The sequence below is a fragment of the Myotis daubentonii genome, chromosome X, assembly GCF_963259705.1.
Source record: "Myotis daubentonii chromosome X, mMyoDau2.1, whole genome shotgun sequence".
NCBI classification, from domain to species: Eukaryota; Metazoa; Chordata; class Mammalia; order Chiroptera; family Vespertilionidae; genus Myotis; species Myotis daubentonii.
In genome coordinates this window covers 9073237-9098994 of record NC_081861.1, presented here as the reverse complement: position 1 = coordinate 9098994, position 25758 = coordinate 9073237, and the positions used below count along the sequence as shown (strand labels likewise).

The 25758-nt window shown below is 45.9% G+C and overlaps 2 protein-coding genes across 2 annotated transcripts; both read left to right on the top strand.

The window, feature by feature from the left end:
* Positions 1-11152: 11152 nt before the first annotated feature.
* Positions 11153-13274, top strand: LOC132225193 (spindlin-2). Its single transcript, XM_059680483.1, has 2 exons — positions 11153-11639; positions 12127-13274. The coding sequence occupies exon 2, from the start codon at positions 12129-12131 to the stop codon at positions 12918-12920; it is 792 nt and encodes a 263-aa protein (XP_059536466.1). The 5' UTR covers positions 11153-11639; positions 12127-12128; the 3' UTR covers positions 12921-13274.
* A 10196-nt stretch (positions 13275-23470) lies between these two features.
* Positions 23471-25422, top strand: LOC132225150 (spindlin-2). Its single transcript, XM_059680418.1, has 2 exons — positions 23471-23786; positions 24275-25422. Exon 2 carries the CDS (start codon positions 24277-24279, stop codon positions 25066-25068), a length of 792 nt encoding a protein of 263 aa, XP_059536401.1. The 5' UTR covers positions 23471-23786; positions 24275-24276; the 3' UTR covers positions 25069-25422.
* The last annotated feature ends 336 nt before the right edge of the window (positions 25423-25758 follow it).

Here is a 25758-nt window from a genome sequence, read left to right as displayed (position 1 = left end):
AAATATGTGACTTTATGAAGAATCTCTTAGGAAAACCAATCAGTGGACCTTCATTTATAGTTTTCTTTGAACAGTAACATACCACACACACACACACACACACACACACATTTCCTTCTGCATAAATCACACTCTACTTGAATGTGGCGGTAGTCTACTATACATGCTGATGAGTGTTAAAGATAAAAATGGAAAATAATTCAGGTGACAGATTATGAAGGGAATTTGCATTTTATGCTAGAGGCCTCATAGAATCATTGGAATTTTACCAGCAAGGAGTGTAATTTTTTAGGTCTGTTTTTGAAAATTTTCACTATAATAGCAATGTGAAGGCAGAAAAATGAGTTTAGTTTAGAGGTCAGCAGTCCACTTTGGAGGTTGGTAGTAATAACAGCAAGACTTAATCCATATATAATAAAGAGCTAATATGCAAATGGTCATCATGCCCTCACAGCTCAGACACTCAACACTGGGGAGAGAGGAATGGGGACCAGCCAGGCACAAATGAGCTTGTGAGAAAGGAATGGGGACCAGCCAGGCTGCAGCCCAGGAGAGGGACAAGCCGCCTGCCCTGCGGTCCCAGGTCCCTGTGGCTGTGCCCTGGGGAAGCTGCCTGCCCATGGTCCCCTGCAGCTGCGGCCGGCCCGGGCGAAGCCGGCCTGAGTCCTGGGTACCTGAATCCAGCCAGGGGGAGGGAAGCCCGGGTCCTGAGTGCCTGCGACCAGCCAGAGGAGGGAATCCTGGGTCCTGGGACCCAGTGTGTGGCCTGTCTCCATGACACCTGTGAGACACAAAGGAGGGTGTGTTTCCATCTCCTAGGATACCTGACTGAGTAGTAAGTGGACTTGAAAAATACCACTCCCCACAGCTCCTTGTCTACTGAGGAATCCAGATGTCTAATTAACTAATATTGGTGCTAGGTGTCTGAAATTCTTATCAGTGTGTGGGTGAGGCAGAGCGGTTAGGGGCAATCAGGTCAGAAGGGGAGCAGTTAGGGGTGATCAGGCCAGTGGGGGAGCTGTTAGGGGCGATCAGGCAGGCAGGCGAGTGGTTAGGATCTAGTGCTCCCAGATTGGGAGAGGCAGTCGGAGGTCCTCCGCAGGGTCCCAGATTGGAGAGGGTTCAGGCCAGGCTGAGGGACACCCCTCCCCCCTGCACAAATTTCGTGCATCAGGAATCTACTAAAGTATAAACTAATATACTAGCCCTGGTGGTAACCTAAGAAAGACAGTTGTCACAACTCTGTTTCTCTGTTAAAAACAAGGAAAAAGATTGCTGCCATCTAGGGAAGTTCAGTCCCCTTGCTCCCAGCACCAGATCAGGCTTTTGGCTAAACTACTGAACATTTGACTTGAAAAACCATCTGAAAAATAACTGATCTGAAATAATGTGAACAGGGAGAACAGAGAGGAGACAGAAGACACAGAGTGGGTGAGCCAACTCGCACAGCACAGCACAGCATGGCTGGAAAGGAGGAGGAAAGGTGAGGGAGCCCAGTTGCTGCCCCGTGGAAGCATGGGGCTTTTGTGTCCAACCAGGAATCCCCAAAACAGAGCAACAGAGAAGGGAAGGGGAGCCCATGTAGTCTTGGGAAGTGGGTACCAGTAGTGATTTGGTCCACCTGAGAGACTTACACCGCACTGTCTCAGGCAACAGAGTGAGTGCTTGTATACAACACCAGCCTGGGAAGTTGCACCCCAACAGTGTCTGTGGGAGGGGCCACACACAGAACTCCAGACCAGTGGAGGTTTCTGAAGGGTTCACACAGCAGTGAATCTGAGAGTCTGATTATTCTCTGAAATAACTTTTTTTTTTATTTTTCTAATTCTTTTTTTTATTATTGCTTAAAGTATTACAAAGGGTATTACATATGTGTCCTTTTTTTTCGCCCGCCCTTGACAGTCCCCTAGCCTCCCCTACCCGCCAGTGTCTTATGTCCACTGGTTATGCTTATATGCATGCATACAAGTCCTTCGGTTGATCTCTTACCCCCCTACCTCCTGCCCCCCAACCCTCCCCGGCCTTCCCGCTGCAGTTTGACAATCTGTTTGAGGCAGCTCTGCCTCTGTATCTATTATTGTTCAAAAGTTTATAATGGTCTCTATTATCCATGAATGAGTGAGATCATGTGGTATTTTTCCTTCATTGACTGGCTTATTTCACTTAGCATAATGCTCTCCAGTTCCATCCATGCCGTTGCAAATGGTAAATAACTTTTGGCAAAGAGCAGGATGGGGGGCAGAGTGCCTTGAGAAAGAAGAGGGATCCTCCCAACTTCTGAAGAGGAGGCACCCCTTCACCCCCACCCCCACCCCACCCCAGTAGAATGGTTCTGGACTAGAAATCTGCACCAGTATAGCTGGTTCTGGCTGGCTGCACGGGAGTGGGGAGAGGGGAGATTGCATAGGAGGGAGCCTGGGCATAAGCCCCACCCAGCAAGAGCCTGTGATGCTGAAAGATTAGAGAGCCCAGTGGGGAGGTCAGTTAATATTTGACAAAGGAGGCATACCGTGGAGTAAAGAAAGTCTCTTCAACAAATGGTGTCAGGGAAATTGGACAGGCACATGCAAAAGGATGAAACTTGACCACCAACTTACACTATAAACAAGAATAAACTCAAAATGGATAAAAGATTAAGTGTAAGTCACAGAACCATAAAACTCTTAGAAGAAACCATAGGCAGCAAAATCTCAGACATCTCACATAGCAGAATTTTTGCTAATATATCTCCTAGGGCAGTGGTCGGCAAACTGCAGCTCGCGAGCCACATGCGGCTCTTTGGCCCCTTGAGTGTGGCTCTTCCACAGAATACCAACTTCTGCGCATGGGCCACGAAGTTTCAATCATGCCCGCACGTGGTATTTTGTGGACGAGCCACACTGAAGGGGCCAAAGAGCCGCATGTGGCTTGTGAGCCGCAGTTTGCCGACCACTGAGGCAAGAGAACCAGAAAACAAATGGGACTACATCAAACTAAAAAGCTTCTGCACAGCAAAAGAAACCATCACCAAAATGAAAAGGGAACCCACAGTATGGGAGAACATATTCGCCAGTGAGACATCAGATAAGGGATTAATTTTTTAAAAATATAAAGAACTCATACACCTTAACAAAAGGAAGACAAATAATTCAACGAGAAAATGAGCAAAGGACCTGGAAGAACACTTCTCCAAAGAGGACATACAGATGGCCAGTAGATATATGAAAAAATGCTCAACATCACTAAGCAGCCGAAAGATGCAATTTAAGATGACAATGAGTTATCACCTCATACCTGCCAGAATGGCTATCAATAAATCAACAAACAAGTGCTGGTGAGAATGTGGAGAAAAGGGAACCTAGTACACTGCTGGTGGGAATACAGACTGATGCAGTCACTGATGAATATACTATAGGATCTCCTCAAAAAATTAAAACTGGAACTGCTGTTTGACCCAGCCATCCCACTCCTGAGAATATAGCCTAAGAATCCTGAAGCACCAATTAGAAAGAATATATACATCCTTATGTTCATAGCAGTGTTACTTATAATAGCTAAGATCTGGCAACATCCAAGTGCCCATCAGCAGATACGTGGATAATAAAGCTGTGGTTCATTTACACAATGGAATACTATGCAGCTGTAAAAAAGAAGTATCTCTTACCCTTTGCAACAGTATATATGGACCTGGAGAAAATTATGCTAAGTGAAAGAAGCCAGTCAAAGACAAATATCACTTATATGTGGAATCTAATGAACAAAATAAACTGACGAACAAAATAGATCCAGAGGCATGGATGCATGGAACAGACAGATCTCAGAGGGAAGAGGGGGAGAGGGGCAGGAAGAGATGAACCAAAGAATTTATATGTATACTAAAGGCCCGGTGCATGAAATTCATGCACTGGGGGGGATGTCCCTCAGCCCAGCCTGCACCCTCTCTAATCTGGGACCCCTCGGGGGATGTTCTGTGGGATCAGGCCTAAACCGGCAGTCAGACATCCCTCTCACAATCCAGGACCACTGGCTACTAACTGCTCACCTGCCTTCCTGCCTAATTGCCCTTAACTGGCCCCCCTGCCAACCTGATCACCCCTAACCACCTCTGCCTGCTGACCTGGTCGCCCCCAACTGCCCCCCCCACCAGCATGGTCGCCCCTTACTGCCCCCTCTGCTGGCCTGGTCACCCCTAACTGCCCCCCGGCAAGCTTGGTCGCCCCTTACTGCTCCCCTCTGTCAACCTGGTTGCCCTCAACTGCCCTCCCTGCAGGCCCAGTCGCCCCACACAGCCTGCTGCTCATTCGTTTGGTCGTCCCTCACTAACCCCCCTGCCAGCCTGGTCGCCCCATGCAGGCTGTTTGTTCAGTCATTTGGTGGTCCCTCACTAAGCCCCCTGCTGGCCTTGTTGCCCCACTCAGCCTGTTCAGTCCTCCATTTGGTTGTTTCGGATGTGACGGCCCCTGGCTCTTTATAAATATAGACCAGTAGCCCAGTGCATGAAATTCGTGCACAGAGGTGGGGGGTGTCCCTCAGCCTGGCCTTTACTCTCTCCAATCTGGGACCCATTGGGGGATGTCCGACTGCCAGTTTAGACCTGATCGCCCCTAACCACTCTGCCTACTGGTCTGATCAGCCCCAACTGCCCCCCTTCCAGCCTGATTATCCCTAACTGCACCTCCCCTGCCAGGCTGATCACCCCCAACTGCCCGCCCCCGCTGACCTGCTCACTCCCAACTGCCCTCCCCCCACTGGCCAGCTTGCCCCCAACTGCCCCCCGCCTGCTGGCCTGCTTGTCCTAAACTGCCCCCCCCCCCACCGCCTCCAGCCTGCTTGCTCCCAACTGACCCCTCCCGGCCGGCCTGCTCGCCCCCAACTGTGGCCCCTGGCCTGCTCACCCCCAACTGCCCCCCGCCAGCCTGCTCGCCCCCAACTGCCCACTCCTGCTGGTCTGCTTGTCCCCAACTGCCCCCCCTTGCCAGCCTGCTTGCCCCCAACTGCCCCACCCCCACTGGCCAGCTCGTACCCAACTACCTCCCCTTCCGGCCTGCTTGCCCTCAACTGCCCCCCTCTTGCTGGCCAGCTTGCCCCCAACTATCCCCACCTGCTGACCTGCTCTCCCCCAACTGTCACCGCCCCCCGCCCCCGTCAGCCTGTTTGCCTCAACTGCCCCTCCTGCTGGCCTGCTTTGCCCCCAACTTCCCCCCCTGCCAGCCTGCTCACCCAACTGCCCTCCCTCCCCCCCCCCCAATGGCCTGATTGCACCTAACCGCTTCTGCCTCTGGCCCTGTCACCATGGCTTTGTCCATAAGGACATCCAGAAGATCTCCCAGGTCTCCCAGTCTAATTAGCATATTACCCTTTTATTAGTATAGACTAGAGGCCCAGTGCACAAAAATTTGTGCACTTGGGGAGGAGGGGGGGGGTCCCTCAGCCCGGCCTGTGCCCTCTCACAGTCTGGGACCCCTCGGGAGATAACGACCTGCTGGCTTAGGCCTGCTCCCGGGTGGCAGAGGGCAGGCCCAATCCCTAGGTGCAGCCCCTGGTCGGGCTCAGAGCAGGGCCGATTGGGGAGTTGGGGCGCCGCTCCCTGTCAGGCACAGAGCAAGGCGGATCGGAAGGTTGCGATGCCACCCCCAGTCATGCTCAGGGTAGGGCTGATTGGGGAGTTGGGGCACTGCCCCCCGTCACACTGATCCTGGTGCCGGGAGGCCTCGTGGCTCCGCTGATCCCAGTGTTGGGATGCATATTACCCTTTTACTATATAGGATAGAGGCCTGGTGCACAGGTTGGGGCCGGCTGGTTTGCCCTGAAGGGTGTCCTGGATCAGGGTGGGGGTCCCCACTGGGGTGCCTGGCCAGCCTGGATGAGGGGGTGATGGCTGTTTGCAGCTGGTCACACACCCTTCAGGGTGGGGGTCCCCACTGGGGTGCCTGGCCAGTCTGGGTGAGGGGCTGAGGGCTGTTTTCAGGCTGGGGGTGACTGAAGCTCCCAACCGCTTCTTTATTTCTTTTTTTTTTTTATTCTGGGCCAGCTTTAGCTCTGAGGCTCCAGCTCTTAGGCCTCCGCTCCTGAAAGCAGGTATCTGGTTTGTTTCGGTTCTAAAATCGAAACACTGTATCAACTCCAGCTCTGAGATCCCAGCCGGCTGAAAGCTGTTTTCTGGGGTTTTGTTTAGCTTCTATATTTGTTACAATGTTCCTTAAACTGCAGGCTCAGAGGCCGGCAAGGCAGGCGGGGAACGTTGGAGTCCTCCGTCACTGAAGCAAGCAAGCCTCATGTTAGTTTCAAGCTGCCTGGCTGCCGGCCGCCATCTTGGCTGACAGTTAATTCGCATATCTCCCTGATTAGCCAATGGGAAGGGTAGCGGTCGTACGCCAATTACCATGTTTCTCTTTTATTAGTGTAGATACCCATATAATTGCAGGCTCTTTGTGGTCTTTCTGGTCTTGTTTGAGTCCTCCATCCTTAGGAGACCTGCCTTTTGCCTTTTATTATGCCTGTCTCCATGACACCTGTGAGACACAAAGGAGGGTGTGTTTCCATCTCCTAGGAGACCTGACTGAGTAGTAAGTGGACTTGAAAAATACTGCTCCCCACAGCTCCTTGTCTACTGAGGAATCCAGATGTCTAATTAACTAATATTGGTGCTAGGTGTTTGAAATTCTTATCAGTGTGTGGCTGGCTAGAGAATTTCCTTTTCATTTTGGATGTCCCTACTAGATTTGTTGTTCTCAAATTTTGATGAACATCAGAATCTGTTAAGAAAGTTGTTTAAAATACAGATCCTGGAATCCAGCTCAGGAAGAGGAGGAGGAGGAGGAGGAGGAGGAGGAGGAGGAGGAGGAGGAGGAGGAAGGGGGGAAGGGGGAAGGGGAGGGGGAGAAAAGAAATGGGTATAAAAATGGCAATAAATAAGCACCTGTCAATAATAACCTTCAATGGAAATGGATTAAATGCTCCCATCAAAAGACATAGGGTAGCTGAATGGATAAGAAAACATGACTCGCCGAAACCAGTTTGGCTCAGTGGATAGAGCGTTGGCCTGCAGACTCAAGGGTCCCAGGTTTGATTCCGGTCAAGGGCATGTACCTGGGTTGCGGGCACATACCCAATAGGAGATGTGCAGGAGGCAGCTGATCGATGTTTCTTTCTCATCGATGTTTCTAACTCTCTATCTCTCTCCCTTCCTCTCTGTAAAAAATCAATAAAATATATTTAAAAAAGAAAAAGAAAACATGACTCATATATATGCTGTCTACATGATACCCACCTCATAACAAAAGATTCACATAGGCTTAAATTGAAAGGATGGAAAAAAATATTCCATGCAAATGGAAATGAATAAAAAGCTGGGGTAGCAATACTTGCATCTGAAAAAAAATAGACTTCAAAATAAAGGCCATAACAAGAGACAAAGAAGGTCACTACATAATATTAAATGAATCAGTCCAACAAGAGGAAATAACCCCTGTAAACATATATGCACTGAATATAGGAGCATTTACATATATAAAGAAAACTCTTCATGGACTTCAAGGAAGAGATTGGCAGCAATATAGTCATAGTAGGTATCTTTAATACTCTACTGTTATCACTTTTTAGATCTTCCAAACGAAAAAATCAACAAGGCAACAGTGACCTTAAATGACACACTAGATCAAATGGACTTAATTCATATTAACAGAACATTCCAAAAGCAGCACAATATACGTTCTTCTCAAGTGCACATGAAACATTCTCAAAGAGAGACCACATGTTATGACACAAAATAAGTCAACAAATTCAAGAAGATTTACATTATATCAATCACTTCTTGGGTCACAATGGCATGAAACTAGAAATAAACTACCAAAAAAAAAAACACCCTCAAAAACATTCAAACACATGGAAACTAAATAGCATGTTATTAAACAATGAATGGGTAACCAAATAAGATCAAGGAAGAGCCCTGGCCGGTTTGGCTCAGTGGATCGAGCATCAGCCTGCAGACTGAGAGGTCCCAGGTTCAATTTCGGTCAAGGGCATGTGCCTTGGTTGCGGGCACATTCCCAGTGGGAGGTGTGCAGGAGGCAGCTGATCGATGTTTCTAACTCTCTATTCTCCCTTCCTCTATGTAAAAAATCAATAAAATATATTTTTTAAAAAAGATCAAGGAAGAAATTAAAAAATTACCTGGAAACAAATGAAAACAAAACACAAACAATTGAAAATGTATGGTACAGACCAAAAGCAGTCCTGAGAGGGAAGTTCATAGCATTACAGGCCTACCTCAAGAAGCAAGAAAAATCTCAAATAAGTAATCTAACCCTACACGTCAAAGAACTAGAAAAAGAACCGCTAACAAAGCCCGGAGTAAATAGAAGGAAGGAAATAATAAAAATCATAGGGGAAATCTATGACATAGAGACTAAAAAAACAACACAATACAAAAGACCAATAAAACCAACAGCTGGTTCTTTGAAAAGATAAACAAGATTGATGAACCTTTAACCAGACTAAACCAGAAAAAAAGAGAGAAGACACAAATCAATAAAATCAGCAATGAAAGAGGAGTGGTAACAACTTACTGCACAGAAATACAAAGGATTGTAAGGAAATACTATGAACAACTATATGCCAACAAATTGGACAACCTGGGTGAAGTGGACAAATTCCTGGAAACATACAATCTTACAAAAATGAATCAGGAAGAACCAAAAACCCTGAATAGCCTGATAATAACTAATGAAATTGAAGCATTAATTTAAAAAGTGTCAACAGTCCGACCAGCATGGCTCAGTGGTTGAACATCGACCTATGAACCAGGAGATCATATGCCCGGGTTGTGGGCTCGATCCCCAGTGGAGGCTGTGCAGGAGGCAGCCGATCGATTATTCTCTCTCATTATTGATGTTTCTATCTCTCTCTCCCTCTTCCTTCCTCTCTGAAATCAATAAAAATATATAAAAAGATAAAATTAAAAACAAAACACCCCCCCCCCAAAAAAAAGATTGCCTTTCCAAATAAAAGCCTGGAATTGCTGCAGACGTTATTGATTACCTCACTAATATCCACTTTGGTCTTCCTTGATTGTTTAGTACCTATGTCATTTTGGTGAGATTGACTCCACCTCCTACTTCAGTGATGGTGCTTGATTAGCATAAGCCAATTAGTCAAATGGTTCCATTTTACTAATGTGATTGTTTATGAAATAAGTATATAATCTGGATTTAAGACAAGTGGGCATAGTGTTATCTTTGTCCATATTACAACGGCAGGCAAATGAGCTATGTTGGTCCCAATCAAAGCAGAGCACAATTTTGATCGAAAGTTGTTGTAATTAATATAATATAGAAGCTCAAATGGAATTTTTAAAAGTTGCTGTAAAGAGCTGCTCTCTGTTACTGTACATGAATAAGGAAGCATATACTCCCAAAGTTGTCAACAACCATATTATAAACTTCAGGATAAAACTGACATGAGAGAAAATAGAAGACAGAACCCAACTTGGGTTTGAGTGGCATCACTGAGTATATTCATTCATTAGGGCTGCCATAAAAAAAGCATGACAGACTCAGTGGCTTAAACCACACAAATTTATCTTGTCACAGTTCTGGAAGCTAGGTGTCTAAGGTCAAGGTGTCTCCAGGGTTGACTTCCCTTGACTTGTATATAGCTTTCTTCTCCCTCAGTACTCACATGCTCATTCTATGTGTATCTGAGCTCTAATCTCTTCTCAGAAGGACACCACTAATATTATATTAAGACCAACATATGTGACCCCATTTTACCTTAATTACCTCTTTAAAAGCACTATCTCCAAAAGGTTTCACATTCTGAGGTGCTGGGAGCTAGAACTTCAACATATGAATTTGGAGGGCCCAGAGTCAGCCCACACCCTGAGCACTTGGACTAAGTCTAATCTAACTATCAGATTTTTCAAATAAATAGCCAATAAATTCCTTTTATTTTAAATCAGTTTGAGATGGTTTTCAACTTGCATGTAACTCATAATGTCCTTCCTGATATAGCACCATAATAATATTGACATTTTACAGTAAGCATGTCAAACTCCATGTGGGCCACAACGAATATTTGTGCGGCCCAGCCCATATAACAGTATGTAAGAAACGTTTTAATGAAAATTTAATAACTTAATTTTTACAATATCCTGTTACACATAATTATTAATAACGAACTACAACGTTCACTAGTGACTGACTACTGTAATCGTGTTGCATTCATTTCCTTTATGCACAGGCACACCATTTCTCTCCACTAATACTAGCAGCGAATATTTTAGCAGCCAATTGCCACATCATTAGTCTTGGACTGACTTGTTTGGTGTGCGCAACAGGAAATATTTTGCTTTCAGAGAACAAGAAAAATAGGTTTGTGTTATGCTCATTAATTTATGCAGTTACTCAGTGTCTGGTAAGTTAATGTTCAAGAAAAAAATATTAATTTTATTAAAATGTTCTATTATTTTAGGTGAACGATGACTTATTTATTTCAGCCCTTTGTATCCAGCATGTCTCTATAGAAATAAACCTACATTCCGATGAAAATTGAAGCTTTTGTTTTTCTGTGGCCCACGTAAACTTAAACCTTGTTTATTTGGCCCGTGTTAGCCTTTGAGTTTGACAGGCTTGTTTTACAGGATTATGGTGTACTATGGACGAAAAATTATAAATAACAAAAAAGGATATAAAAAAGATTCAAAATGGATGCCATTTTTTGCAAAACTAGATATGGTTTGTTATACGTTGCAATTACATTCAAGAATAACTCTCTGAGTTAAGCCTTATTTTTCCAAAATTAGGTCTGCAAATCAAAAAGAAGCCTACCCCTGCTTTCAGGAAACTCTTATTATGGGGATTTCTGTGTATGTGTATACAAAGAATTATGTCTGTGTGTTGTGATTGGGTAGAGGTATATAATTGGGATTGTGTGTTTGCTAATATGCCTATCTGCAAATATCTAGAGGAAATGTGCATATGAATGCATGTACATGTATTTGTGAATGCATATAAAGGGTTTCTGTAGCCATATAAGTTTCGAGAAAGGTAAGGTGTTTCTGTGTGAATATGTGTGCATGCAAAAATGTGAGGAATGTGTTAAGAATGGAAAACCACTCTGGCAGGGAATTGAGGGGTGGAGCTAGAGAGCCAGGGAGGGTGGAGGTGGGGAGGGGAAGAAGAAAGGAGCGCCAACAGGTCACACAGGTACGAATTTGGGAACTGGGGAAAAGTCTAGGCTCTTTTCCTAGGCAAGAAAGGATGCCAGTGCAGTGAATAGCAAGACAGGGAGGCCTCTTTACTAGGCGAAAACTAAGAGGATATTCTCATGCGGAAAGGGGGAGGAGACTGCTGCAACTGTAGCGACTGGTGGGATCCCAATGTGGCAGAGGGGCCTCTGCCGCCGACCTGAGGCTGAGGGTCCGCAAGCACAGCGCGCTTGCTGGAGACGCCGCCGCCATCCTCTCCGCCGCCCGCCCCGCCGCCCTCCTGGACGCGCCCCCGGTGCACCGACCCTCTCCAAGCAGCTCTTGCCAGCTCGCGGCTCGCCGCCCGCTCATTCTCCTTCCACGCGGGCTCACCGCGAAGGCAGGAGCGAGGTGTCCGATTTGGGCACGTGAGGCCCGCTCCCCGGAGGTGGACGCCAGGCAGGCGAGGCTATTGGTGGGTACCAGGTGGGAAAGAGAGTGGGGTGCACTCCCGCAGCACACGGGAGCGGGTATTGGGGGGCAGGGGGCGGAGGCTGAGTCCCAGGGAGGCTGGGGTGCTCGGGCTGCAGGACAGTGAGCGCCCGCGGGTCAAAGCCGAGAGGGACGGGCGCTTGGCAGGGGGGTGAGAGTGGACAGCAGCGGCGGGCGGTGCAGGCAGGGGCTGGGAACCAGGACGCAGCCTGTCCCCTGCTGCGGAGTCCTAACCCCGCCAGCCCGCCGCCGCCGCTGCCCTTCGCGCCGCCGCCGAAAGGAGCCCAGGACAGAGAGCGCCTGCAGGCACGCAGCCAGGACTGCCAGCGCTGGCTACAGGCGCACAGGGGAAATGTAGTTGCAGCGCAGGGTACAAAGAGATGTCGCTGCCTGGAGAACGGCACCTTAGGGCATATTCCAGGTCCCCCTACATTCTCTCCTCTTGTCTTCCCCGCTCCCGCTGGCTGCAGGCATGGAGACCCCCAGCGCACAGGAAGCCGCAGGGCAGCAAGCCAGCGCACCGGCCAGCGCACCGGCGGGACAGGCCACTGGCTCTGCGAGGACCACCACCGTGAAGAAGAGAAGCTGCCCAAAGAAGCAGCGGGGCAGACCTTCGTCCCAGCCGCCCAGGAACATCGTGGGCTGCAGGATTGCCCACGGATGGAAGGAGGGCGACGAGCCCGTCACCCAGTGGAAAGGGACCGTTCTGGATCAGGTGCCTATAAACCCCTCTCTTTATCTGGTGAAATATGACGGGATTGACTGTGTCTATGGACTCGAACTTCACCGAGATGAGAGAGTGTTGTCTCTTAAGATTCTCTCGGACAGGGTGGCATCATCTCAGGTCGCTGATGCAAACCTTGCCAACACCATCATTGGCAAAGCGGTGGAGCATATGTTTGAGGGGGAGCATGGTTCTAAGGATGAATGGAGAGGGATGGTGTTAGCCCAAGCACCAATCATGAGATCGTGGTTTTATATTACCTATGAGAAAGATCCTGTGTTGTACATGTACCAGCTTCTGGATGACTATAAGGAAGGAGACCTGCGTATCATGCCAGAGCCCAGTGAGCCTCCTCCAGCGGAGAGGGAGCCGGGAGTTGTAGATGGCCTGATAGGCAAACATGTGGAATATACCAAAGAAGACGGCTCCAAACGGATCGGCATGGTCATTCACCAAGTGGAAGCCAAACCCTCTGTGTACTTCATCAAGTTTGATGATGATTTCCATATCTATGTCTATGACTTGGTGAAAAAGTTCTAACTGTTAGTGTAGAATTGGCCACATTTGTGAAAGCGAATGTATAGTTTGTGGATTTGCAAAATGATGTTGTTTTTCAGTGTGTTGGAGCTTAAGGGTCCTGTTGATTTAGCATTGTTGCCAGCATAACTGTTGTTTGTTCTGAAAAATACAAATGTGTGTGGACATGACATGCCGTGTGGAAGGACTTTATCATGTTGAAGAGACTGGGTGTGTTTGGTGGATGGGCATGAAAGGAAGGGACAGCTGTAGATTCAGGCTGTGAATAAAGTGCAGCTAGCATCATCATCAGTCATCTAAAAATGGAAGAGGACTTAGCTGGCCTGGTCTAGGAGGGAGGGAGGAGAAGGAACTAGAGATGGGCTGTGGGGGGAGGGCCAAGGGGAGGTTACTGCTTAGGAAGAAGTGGGGAGGGCCAGAAATGGAGGGGCTTCCTGGGGGGAGGGATGTCTTAGCAGGGGGCGGCACCCACCTGGGAGGAGATGAGAATAACATCTCAGAGGGAGAGGGAGCTCTTGGGGCTTAGAGGAAAACAGACTGAATAGCTTGAGTAGGGAGGGGCACAAAGAATCTCAGAAGAGGTCCAGAGCTAGGGGAGAAAAACAAAGGTGGCAGGGATTGGGGGAGACGCTAAAGGATACTTACTGTGAGGTAGGACCTATGCATGTGAGGACCAAAGGGCCAGGGATACTGAAGAAGGAGGAATTCTAAGAAGAAAGACTGACCAAGGGAGTGAGCTGCAGAAAAAGAGCTGTGGGGACTGGGGCCCAGGAGAGATGGGAAGGCCCAGGAAAAACTTGCACTTCTGACATGTCCACACTGCTGTCCCTGGCTCTGGGCACAAAGCATGAGGCAACTGGAAGAAACCAGGTGGTTTGCAGGTTCCCTGGAAGGGTATTTTGACAGGGATGACTCAAGGGTCAAGCAGGAGCCAGGTTTGTACCTAAAAGTCTTATTTCAGGGACTTCATGCCACAACTGCCAAGCAGAACCCCTGACCCTCAGCCTAAACACACTAGCATTGTGCATTAAGCATGTGGCTGTGGGTGGCCTCATTGCTCAGAGGACCCAGGTGCGACAAATCCTGGACCTGAAGGTCTTGGTTCCTTACCCTACACCAGTGGTCGGCAAACTCATTAGTCAACAGAGCCAAATATCAACAGTACAACAATTGAAATTTCTTTTGAGAGCCAAATTTTTTAAACTTAAACTATATAGGTAGGTACATGGTTATTAATTAGGGTACTCCTAAGGCTTAGGAAGAGCCACACTCAAGGGACCAAAGAGCCGCATGTGGCTCGTGAGCCGCAGTTTGCCAACCACTGCCCTACACTGTCCAAACAATTCCTTTGGGAAAGGGTCGGTGGGGCTCTCAGATCTGAAGAGCTGTGCCCTGTTGCATTTGGAAAGTATTTTATCCACAAAACTGGAACCTTGCAGAACCCAGCAGCATGAGTCCCTTCATTGTTCTCTCTCTGGCTGGACTGAACCTTGCTTCCTTCAGAGGAGGGACATCAGAGGATTGTGCCTCCTGTTTCTCTCCCGGGCATGGGCATGCCCGTCCAGACTTCTCATAGTTGGCTTCAGTCCATGCCTCTCACAGGTGGCTCCAGCCAGTGCCCACCAAGCTGAGGTCTGCTGCCCCCAGAAGCCCCATCTGTTGGCTGTATCCCAGCAGGTGGGCTGGCTACTGACTTCTCCGGGAGCTGCTGGCCAGTTTTGCCCGCCCAGGCACAGGGGAGCAGTGATGGGAGTCAGTGGGGCTGTGTTTCCAGGTGAGCTAGATGGCATGGGCAGTCAGGCTGGGATCCGTGGCTGGGTGCCAGTCACTCCTTCGGCTCTGTGTTTCCACAGAGAGGTGTAGTGCTTGTTGGTGTGAGGCTGCAGTAACCCCAGTAAAGTCCCTCAGAGATATGGTGTCCTGACACATGGGACCTTCTCTTCCTCTCCTCCTTGACATTCCCTAGTCTTGCTATTGCTGTTCCCCTCAAAGCCCTCTCTCTGGTTCACTCCCTCCACCCTTCACCAAAATATGTCCTTGTCTTGAAAGGAAGAGATTTTGTGACTACCCTTTGCCCAGTTTTCCTAAAAAGTAGGGAGGGGGGAGGTAGGGAGTGCCAAGAGTTGAAAAAGTAGTAAATACCTATTCATTCTACACCCAACATGACCTGAACCGTTTCCTTCAAGAATGACAAAAGTCAAGCCCACCTTGCCATAGCAGGGCTTAATTTTCTTTCATATATCACACAATTTAGTCCTACAATCACCTGAAGGACACACATGAGCCAATTTCAGTGGGCAGTCATTTTTCATTTTGATCTTCCTGTTTTTTTCTATGTTTAACTCACTACCTGGACATTGGGGAGGTTTCATATTTTAAAAAAATTCTTATCTCTGGCCCACCTAAAAAAAACCCCAGTAAACTGAGGATGACGGTCCACGTTCCAACAAGGATACAGCAGCTGGGTCTGAGGAAGGGCTCAGCCCATTGTAGACTCAGATGCTCCCTCAAGTGGGCCAAGCCCTGAGCTGGCCTGCTTCACTCTAATGAATACAATGCCTGGTTGTCCCCTGGAGGCATTAGTGTGTGTAGCTTTGAGGCAAGACCCAGGGGAAACTGACTAGCTCCCCTTTGGCTTACTTTGACTCCATTTTTTGTTTTAGCTTCATTGCACCAATAGTAATGACAGGTAGTTCTCCGCCAGGCTGACTTCTAGGCACAGGCACTTATGATGAGGTATTGAAAAAAATAAACAAATAAAATAATCCTACCCTCATGGAACTTTCATTTTAATGTGTCAGACATTAGCCAAGATACAATAAATAAATCAAAAGTATTTTCAGCCAAAAACCGGTTTGGCTCAGTGGATAGAGCGTCAGCCTGCGGACTGAAAGGTCCCAGGTTCGACTCCGGTCAAGGGCATGTACCTGGGTTGCGGGCACATCCCCAGTGGGCGATGTGCAGGAGGCGGCTGGTTGATGTTTCTCTCTCATCGATGTTTCTGACTCTCTATCTCTCTCCCTTCCTCTCTGTAAAAAATCAATAAAATATATTTTTTAAAAAAAAGTATTTTCAAAGTGGTAAGTGATAAGGAGGAATGGGTAGTGAAAATTCCAGACAGGAGTCTGAAATTGATTAATAGGAAGGCCAGGGAGAGCCTCACTGAGAACATGGCTTTTGAGTAAAGACCTAAAGGCATGAGAGGACTGGCCCTGGGCAGAAGGAGAATTCCAGGTTCAGGGACAGCAAGTGTGAGCCCCCAAGTCACGTGTGTCTGCTATGTTCTAGAGACACTGAGGATACCAGCATGGCTGGAGCTGGAGTGACTGAAGTAGTGAATATCAAGAAGTGAGTTCAGATAAATGCCAACTAAACAGAACCAAAAGTGAAAACAAGTGATGGGGATCTGGGAGAAGCAGATAGCGTAGAGCCTTGGGAGTGCTACAATGAATTTGGCTTTTACCCTGAGTGTGATGGGGAACTATTTGGTTCTTTTTAGCAGAGGTATGATGCGATTTGTCTCATATTTTAACAGGTTCACTCTGGAAACTCTGAAAAGTAGCCTGTGTGAGGTGAAAGGATGGAAAAGGGGAGGTCAATTTGGGATTATCCAGTATTCTAGGTAATTGACAATGGTGGTTTAAATTTCAGTCTGGTGACAGTGGGTGTGATAAGAATTCTGGATTCTGGCTTTATTTTGAAGCATAGCTCCATAATTTGACCTTAGACAAGATATCTGGTGGAAGAGAAATACAGCGGGTGTCAATGACAACTGTACATTTTCTTTTTCTTTTTTTAAATTTTTATTGGGGGATGCGGGGTGCGGGGCTGGGACCAGGCTCCCAGGTGAGCCCAAGTGGCGCCAAAGGAACCCCAGGCCAAGTGCCATCCGGAGTCCCAGGCTCTGCTGGGCTGGGGGGGGAAGGAGCGAGGGAAGCGGGGAGGGAGGGAGCGAGGGGTGGGCAGGGACACAACAGTACATTTTCTGATATCCTGGAACCACACAACCTCCTCCAGATAAAAGCTGAACAATTTGGATTCTTATTGCTTTTGTTTGGGTGTATAATGCTGATGAAGTGACCTACCAGAGCGTGAAAAACTGACAAAAAAACCCCAAACCCAACTATTGTTACTGTAATGTTCACCCCCTTGGAATGTTCCCTACCTTTCTATTCAAACCAGATCAGAATTAAAGGGTGCTATCATTGTAATAGGGAGCAGGTACCCCAAACAGTACCTGTCATGGATTAAAACAGTTAGTACAGAATTTAAAATTATTGGGTGTTCAAAGGAGGCAGAATTCAGACAGGCCGTGAACTAACACTGTGTCTGGGTAAAGGACAGATGCCTATACGCATGTGGAATTTTTAAAATTGCATTTTCCAGATCACAACCCATTTTCCATTCCCAGGGACAAGTCATATTGTCCTTTCTAAGTATAATTGAGTTAAAATGGAGTGAGTATGAGATTAATGATTAGTTATTAGTGATGGGATTACACAATCAGCCTTGGTTTGCGCATGCATTACTGTTAAAGGAATATGGTCAGTCTCCCAACCATTTCCTCCAGGTCATTATTGGAGACAATTGCAAAGTGCAATTTTGGAATGCCAAAATTTTCCTTTCCTTTCTTAGAAATAGTAACCATTGTCCTGTTTGTTTTTGTTTTTTTGTTGTTGTTGATTTTTTTTGTTTTTCCTTAGGGAAGGAAAAAGTGGTAAGTGTTAAGGAGGAAAATAAGGAGAAATGTTGTTCTTTTGTTTTTCCTTAAGGAAGTGGCACTAGGTCTTGCCATACTTGCAATGGATATACCTTCTCTTCCAGATTGAAATTGTGCCACAGCTCAACATAAAGTTCAATTGCGGTTTCAGAGGACTAATAAATAAAAACCCCTTTTCTCTTTGCAAGTTTTGTAACCATCTGAGAGAAAGGCACAATCATCACAAAAATGGAGTTCCAAATATCTCCTTTGTATTCAGAAAAGCCGGATTGGGAGGACATCCTTTGCTATGAGACCCCAAAGACTTCCTCATAGTCACACAGCCACAGGCAGAGCTAGATAACTGCAGGTCTCCCAGACAGGGACAGATGTCCCTGGCCCCCAAACCCTACTCTATTTGAGAATAAATTAGATTGAATCTTCTGCTTAAGAGAGATAAATTCAAGAGACAATTCAGAAGGTGTCGCACATATTTAACTCCTCTCAAACCAATTAAAGAAATAATTGGTAGGAATGAAGGCAAAGGAATGAGGGTCCTACTTGACAACCACTACACATAGTACTTGGTAAGAGAAACAAAATGAAATCTCTTTTTTTAATATTTTATTGATTTTTCACACAGAGGAAGGGAGAGAGATAAATAGTTAGAAACATCCATGAGAGAGAAGCATCGATCAGCTGCCTCCTGCACATCTCCTACTGGGGATGTGCCCGCAACCCAGGTACATGCCCTTGACCGGAATCGAACTTGGGACCTTTCAGTCCGCAGGCCGACGCTCTATCCACTGAGCCAAACCAGTTTCGGCTGAAATCTCTTTTTAAAATAATTTTTATTGAAGTAAATAATTGACGTACAACATTATATTCGTTTCATGTGTACAACATAATGACTTGTATATATCCTATATAATAAAAGCCTAATATGCAAATCAATTGAACGACGGAAGGACCAGCAGAACCACCGGTCACTATGACACACACTGACCACCAGGGGGCAGATGCTCAATGCAGGAGCTGCCCCCAGCCTGCAGACCCCAGGCCAGCCAAGGAGGGTGCTAGTGGGCAGGGGAGGGGGGAATCGCCCTACCGCTCATCCTGCAGATCGTCCTGATTGCCCAGGCCTAGGGACCCTACCTGTGCACGAATTTGTGCACTGGGCCTCTAGCTGTGAAATAATTCCCATAATAAGTCTAGTTAAAATCCATTACCATACATTGGTCCAAATTTTTTTCCTTGTGATGAGAACTTTAAAGATCTACTCTTTTAGAAACTTTCAAATATGCATTGCAGTTTTACTAACTATAGTCACCATGCTGTACAATACATCCCCATGACTTATCTCATAACTGGAAGTTTGTACATTTTGACTCCCTTCACCCATTTCACCCATCACTTTTTAACTTTGTGCAGTTAATATCTGTACAACATACCTGAGCATAATTTGCAATGGGTTATAGTTTAAGGGATTAATATTTTCAGAGTGGTTTTTGAAAATCAATTCAAGAGGCTGCTGAGATAAACCATGAACTTCCTTGCTCACTCATTGAAGAAGCAACAATAGATATTGAAGGAGGGCCCTCACAAAGTGTGAGCAAGACCCCTCTGACTGCCCTATAATCTTGTCTGCATCATGTAAGGAGAGAACTATACCACTGGTTGACCACAGAAGTGGCTAATTAACCCACTGGCTCAGAAAAGACTAAAATGTGGCTAGAGGAACACTCTATCACTAAAATCACGTTAAAATCTCAGATAAAATATCACAGAACTCCTTTTTAATGTATGGCTGAGCTTTAAAGATTGTGAGTAAAATCCCTAGAGAACTGAAAATAAAAGCAGTGAGCACATGACCTGATGCTTTCATAGCATGGAGAGAGAAGGGTGTTGTCTCAAAAACTGAAAGATTTAGAAAATAAAATAAGGACTTAAGTATGATTACATTGGGTATTGGGAATTAAGCTCTCTTTGCCCTTTCAATTTTCCACATAATAGTAGTAGCACTCTTTTAAAAATATAAATAAGATTATATTACCCTCCTACTTAAAACTCCACAAAGCTATTCTATTACAGTTGATATAACATCCAATCTTCTTGCTTTACTCTGCAAGCCCTAGCTCATGTACTCTCAACTAGCATGATATTGCCCACAAGGGGGAGAAAACTGATCCTTGTGTGGGAGGTAAAAAAAAAAAAAATCTTAGCTATTACAATGGTTTGTGGCCCTCCAAAGCTCAACTATATCTGATAAAATCTTATTCCTCAGAATTTAATTGCTCTCTTTAGGTTTTCATGGATAATCACAAGAACAACAGTGACACTGAGTTCATGGAAGATAAACAAAATGCATGCAAGATTAGTGCTACAAAACCATGGCAAATAGATGGCTGTGATTGGAGGATGTTCAAGCCATTGCTCATTCCTGAAGTCATACCATGAGAAGTGGCCTGTGTGTACCTATTGGCTGGCATTGATCGCATTTATAGTTTGTCTCCCAGGCCCTTGTGTGTGACTTGGGCTTTGAGAATTAAAATGAAAATGATAAATAATTATTCAACCCATCGGTTATTATGTCAAGTAGTGAAAAGACCAAATGTCAATAATTTATGAATGAATATCCAGCAGCTAGTTAAAACTTTCCTCCTAACAAGCAAAAGTTAAAAGTCAAGTTCACTAAAAATAACTTTTTAAAAAAATCAATTTTTTTCAAATGTTTTGCTTTTCTGGAAATACAAATTTTGGGTTATTTTTTAAAATTTGATTATCTGATATGTATATAAGTTGCTAATTTGCATATATACATCGTATGCATTAGAATTTATGTAATTAAATTCCATTAAGTCACTCAACAAATAGTTGTTAGATGTTAATATTTTCCCAATTTTTGATTTCATCTCTATTTTCAAATTTACTTACTCCTAACCCTACATAAAATTTCCTATTTTTATATATGTAATCTTATGTATTAAGCACAGATACACATACATTTACTAAACAGACACTGCCATTTTAGATTGCATTGCAAGTAATAGAAAACCCAGACTCAAGTGCCTTAACTGTAACGAAATTTCTTATCTCGTAAATTGGAATCAAAAGTAAGACTCCAGAGATGATATAATCAGCAGCTAAATGAAATAATCAAAAGGCTCATACTATTCCTATTCCCTCTTCTGCTATCTCCCTTGTGCTAGTTTTGCCCACAGGCTGGTTATAGAGATGCCAAGGGTCATATGCATGCTTAGCATTATCCTAAAAAAGAAAAGAAAAGATAATTTCCTGTCTCTCTGAAGAGTAAAGATTTTTTGTTGTTGTTGGTCAGAAGTCCCCCAGCCAATAGATTGTTATGTTTCATTGTTCAGATCGTATTCTATGACAAATACTAAACCAATCACAGGGGGCATGGTATTGCCATAATTAACTTAGAGTAACCTTTGAGAGGGGATGTATATTGGGAAGTCAATGGCCATGACCACCTACAGGTACAAAACATGTCACTAGTATAACAGTCTCCCTCTTTTTCTTAGCGTGACTCTGTCTTCTCAATGCTGCTTTCTTCCTCAGTCTCCACATGATGGTAAGGTGAACAGAGCAGTTTGATTCTCAAATCTTCTCAGGTTCACTCATGTCCAATGCAAAAGATCATCTATCTTATATCCAGGAGCTTGTGCAAAATATCATTGTACCTATTTGGCTCTGCTTAGTTTGGGTGCCTAGTCCTAAAGCAATCATTCTAATAGTATTTCAGTGCTCTGCAAGGCTAGACTTAGGTTGTTCACAAAAGGGAAATGGGGGATGCAATTACCAGAAGTGTAATTAGATGCTAGGCTGCAGTGCCAAATAACGTCACAATTCAACACATTTTGCTGATCTATGTGAAGCCCTCTTGCCATATATGCCACTTAAAAATGTCTCTACCAAAACAAGTGTGCTTTCATCAATTGCTGACAGAATGTGAATTATTACTATCTATTTGGAAAATGCTCTTGCAAAAATAACTGCTATTTTAAATATTCAGCCAATAGATTAGTTTATTTTTGAACTTTAAATAAATTGGAGAGACAAAAATGTGTGCCCATTTGTTGTCTTTTTTTAAAAAAATATGTTTGTGAGTCACTCATATTGTTGCATGTAGTTGTAATTTTCTCATTCTTGCTTCTGTATGGTATGTCATTGTATGAATATACTACAAAATACCCAGTCTACAGTTGATGAAAAATTTAGGTGGTTTCCAGCTTAGAGCTATTACAAATAGTTGAACACATATATTTTATTATGTATTTTTGGGAGAGGTATCTGTTCAGGTCTTCTGCCCTTTTTTTAATTGTATTTTTTGTTTGATTGGTGTTGAGTTGTATGAGTATTTTTTTACATAGTTTAGATATTAACATCTTGTTGGAGCTGTTGTTTTCAAATATCTTCTCCCATTTGGTTGGTGGGCTTTTAGTTTTGCTTTCAATTTCTTTTGCCTTGCAGTAGCTTTTTAATTTGATATGGTCCCATTCATTTATTTTGCCTTTACTTCCCTTGCCTTTGGGATCAAAATCATAAAATGTTCTCTACAACCAAGGTGCATAAGATTAGTACCTATGTTTTCTCCTATGTAATTTATTGTTTCTGATCTTATATTTTGGTCTTTTATTCATTTTGAATTAATTTTTGTACATGGGACAAACTGTAATCTAGTTTCATTCATTTGCATGTGGCTTTCCAATTTTCCCAGCATCATTTATTGAAAGGCTTTCTTTTCTCTATTGTGTGTTTTTGGCTCCTTTGTCAAAAATTATTTGCCCATATCCATGTGGTTTTATTTCTGTATTCCCAAATATTTAAAGAATCTTAGCATTGCTTAAATAACCAATCTTTTTCTACTGAATTGTAAAACGGTCATTTTCTGTTTCTTATAAAGTTATTTTTTTCCTAAGATGTCCTTTGTGATAAGTAGATCACATTACCATTTATTGTGGATACATTTTCCAAATGTTCAGTAATGAGGGAAAACTTAAATTGTGGTCACTATAAAATTGAGTTTTATAGACAAATGGTCAGATATGTAACAGGTGCTCAAAAATATTTGTCGACTCAGTAAGATAAGTAATGTTTTTTAAAATATCTAATGTCCTGAGAAAGTGCTTATTCTATATGGAAAAGAACAGAGCATGCACTTGCATATGCAAAATATCCAGGTTTTGTGAGAGCCTAGAGAAAAAACGGCAAAAGGAATAATGAGTATTAATGTTTTGCTGTGAGCTCTGGGGAATGGAAAATGAAATTTCAGTTGGTTATTTTCTTCCTATCAATTTTTGAAATGTTCAGTGTTCACATTGCGCAAGCAATTAATTTGCAATAAAAAAGAGAGGAAAAAAGAAAGAAAGGCAGAAGTAATCCTTAAAAGTAAAACCCAAGAATGTCCACTCAGGAAACATTATGTAGAGATTGGATCAAGATGGCAGACTCAAAATTAACACACTTCTCTCTTCCTAGCCCAAATCCTTACAAATGACAAGAAAGGCAGATTTATGCATAAACAACTCCATAAGGGCAATAAAAACAGAAAACACAAATTCCTGGAAGATAAAAAGCAGATAGGTATGGACATTGAGAGGTTGGAGATAGAGGTCAGCCCAAGTGCCAAAGACCCCTGAAATGAAAAGACACGGCCAGAGTTGGGGGCCCAGGAGCTCCTGAATTTAGAAAGGGGCGGGACAGGAGCCAAGGAATACCTCCCATGCCTAAGGCAGTGGTGGGTTTAAGAATGGGGGGCGGGGGCACCCAGTGTTTGGCAGGAAGGGGAGGCCACTCTCCTGGCAGGAAGCTGCGCTACAGAAAGGGGGAGGAGACTGCTGCAGCAGTAGCGGCTGGTGGGATCCCAATGTGGCAGAGGGGCCTCTGCCGCCGACCTGAGGCTGAGGGTCCGCAAGCACAGCGCGCTTGCTGGAGACGCCGCCGCCATCCTCTCCGCCGCCCGCCCCGCCGCCCTCCTGGACGCGCCCCCGGTGCACCGACCCTCTCCAAGCAGCTCTTGCCAGCTCGCGGCTCGCCGCCCGCTCATTCTCCTTCCACGCGGGCTCACCGCGAAGGCAGGAGCGAGGTGTCCGATTTGGGCACGTGAGGCCCGCTCCCCGGAGGTGGACGCCAGGCAGGCGAGGCTATTGGTGGGTACCAGGTGGGAAAGAGAGTGGGGTGCACTCCCGCAGCAGACGGGAGCGGGTATTGGGGGGCAGGGGGCGGAGGCTGAGTCCCAGGGAGGCTGGGGTGCTCGGGCTGCAGGACAGCGAGCGCCCGCGGGTCAAAGCCGGGGAGGGACGGGCGCTTGGCAGGGGGGTGAGAGTGGACAGCAGCGGCGGGCGGTGCAGGCAGGGGCTGGGAACCAGGACGCAGCCTGTCCCCTGCTGCGGAGTCCTAACCCCGCCAGCCCGCCGCCGCCGCTGCCCTTCGCGCCGCCGCCGAAAGGAGCCCAGGACAGAGAGCGCCTGCAGGCACGCAGCCAGGACTGCCAGCGCTGGCTACAGGCGCACAGGGGAAATGTAGTTGCAGCGCAGGGTACAAAGAGATGTCGCTGCCTGGAGAACGGCACCTTAGGGCATATTCCAGGTCCCCCTACATTCTCTCCTCTTGTCTTCCCCGCTCCCGCTGGCTGCAGGCATGGAGACCCCCAGCGCACAGGAAGCCGCAGGGCAACAAGCCAGCGCACCAGCCAGCGCACCGGCGGGACAGGCCACTGGCTCTGCGAGGACCACCACCGTGAAGAAGAGAAGCTGCCCAAAGAAGCAGCGGGGCAGACCTTCGTCCCAGCCGCCCAGGAACATCGTGGGCTGCAGGATTGCCCACGGATGGAAGGAGGGCGACGAGCCCGTCACCCAGTGGAAAGGGACCGTTCTGGATCAGGTGCCTATAAACCCCTCTCTTTATCTGGTGAAATATGACGGGATTGACTGTGTCTATGGACTCGAACTTCACCGAGATGAGAGAGTGTTGTCTCTTAAGATTCTCTCGGACAGGGTGGCATCATCTCAGGTCGCTGATGCAAACCTTGCCAACACCATCATTGGCAAAGCGGTGGAGCATATGTTTGAGGGGGAGCATGGTTCTAAGGATGAATGGAGAGGGATGGTGTTAGCCCAAGCACCAATCATGAGATCGTGGTTTTATATTACCTATGAGAAAGATCCTGTGTTGTACATGTACCAGCTTCTGGATGACTATAAGGAAGGAGACCTGCGTATCATGCCAGAGCCCAGTGAGCCTCCTCCAGCCGAGAGGGAGCCGGGAGTTGTAGATGGCCTGATAGGCAAACATGTGGAATATACCAAAGAAGACGGCTCCAAACGGATCGGCATGGTCATTCACCAAGTGGAAGCCAAACCCTCTGTGTACTTCATCAAGTTTGATGATGATTTCCATATCTATGTCTATGACTTGGTGAAAAAGTTCTAACTGTTAGTGTAGAATTGGCCACATTTGTGAAAGCGAATGTATAGTTTGTGGATTTGCAAAATGATGTTGTTTTTCAGTGTGTTGGAGCTTAAGGGTCCTGTTGATTTAGCATTGTTGCCAGCATAACTGTTGTTTGTTCTGAAAAATACAAATGTGTGTGGACATGACATGCCGTGTGGAAGGACTTTATCATGTTGAAGAGACTGGGTGTGTTTGGTGGATGGGCATGAAAGGAAGGGACAGCTGTAGATTCAGGCTGTGAATAAAGTGCAGCTAGCATCATCATCAGTCATCTAAAAATGGAAGAGGACTTAGCTGGCCTGGTCTAGGAGGGAGGGAGGAGAAGGAACTAGAGATGGGCTGTGGGGGGAGGGCCAAGGGGAGGTTACTGCTTAGGAAGAAGTGGGGAGGGCCAGAAATGGAGGGGCTTCCTGGGGGGAGGGATGTCTTAGCAGGGGGCGGCACCCACCTGGGAGGAGATGAGAATAACATCTCAGAGGGAGAGGGAGCTCTTGGGGCTTAGAGGAAAACAGACTGAATAGCTTGAGTAGGGAGGGGCACAAAGAATCTCAGAAGAGGTCCAGAGCTAGGGGAGAAAAACAAAGTTGGCAGGGGTTGGGGGAGACGCTAAAGGATACTTACTGTGAGGTAGGACCTATGCATGTGAGGACCAAAGGGCCAGGGATACTG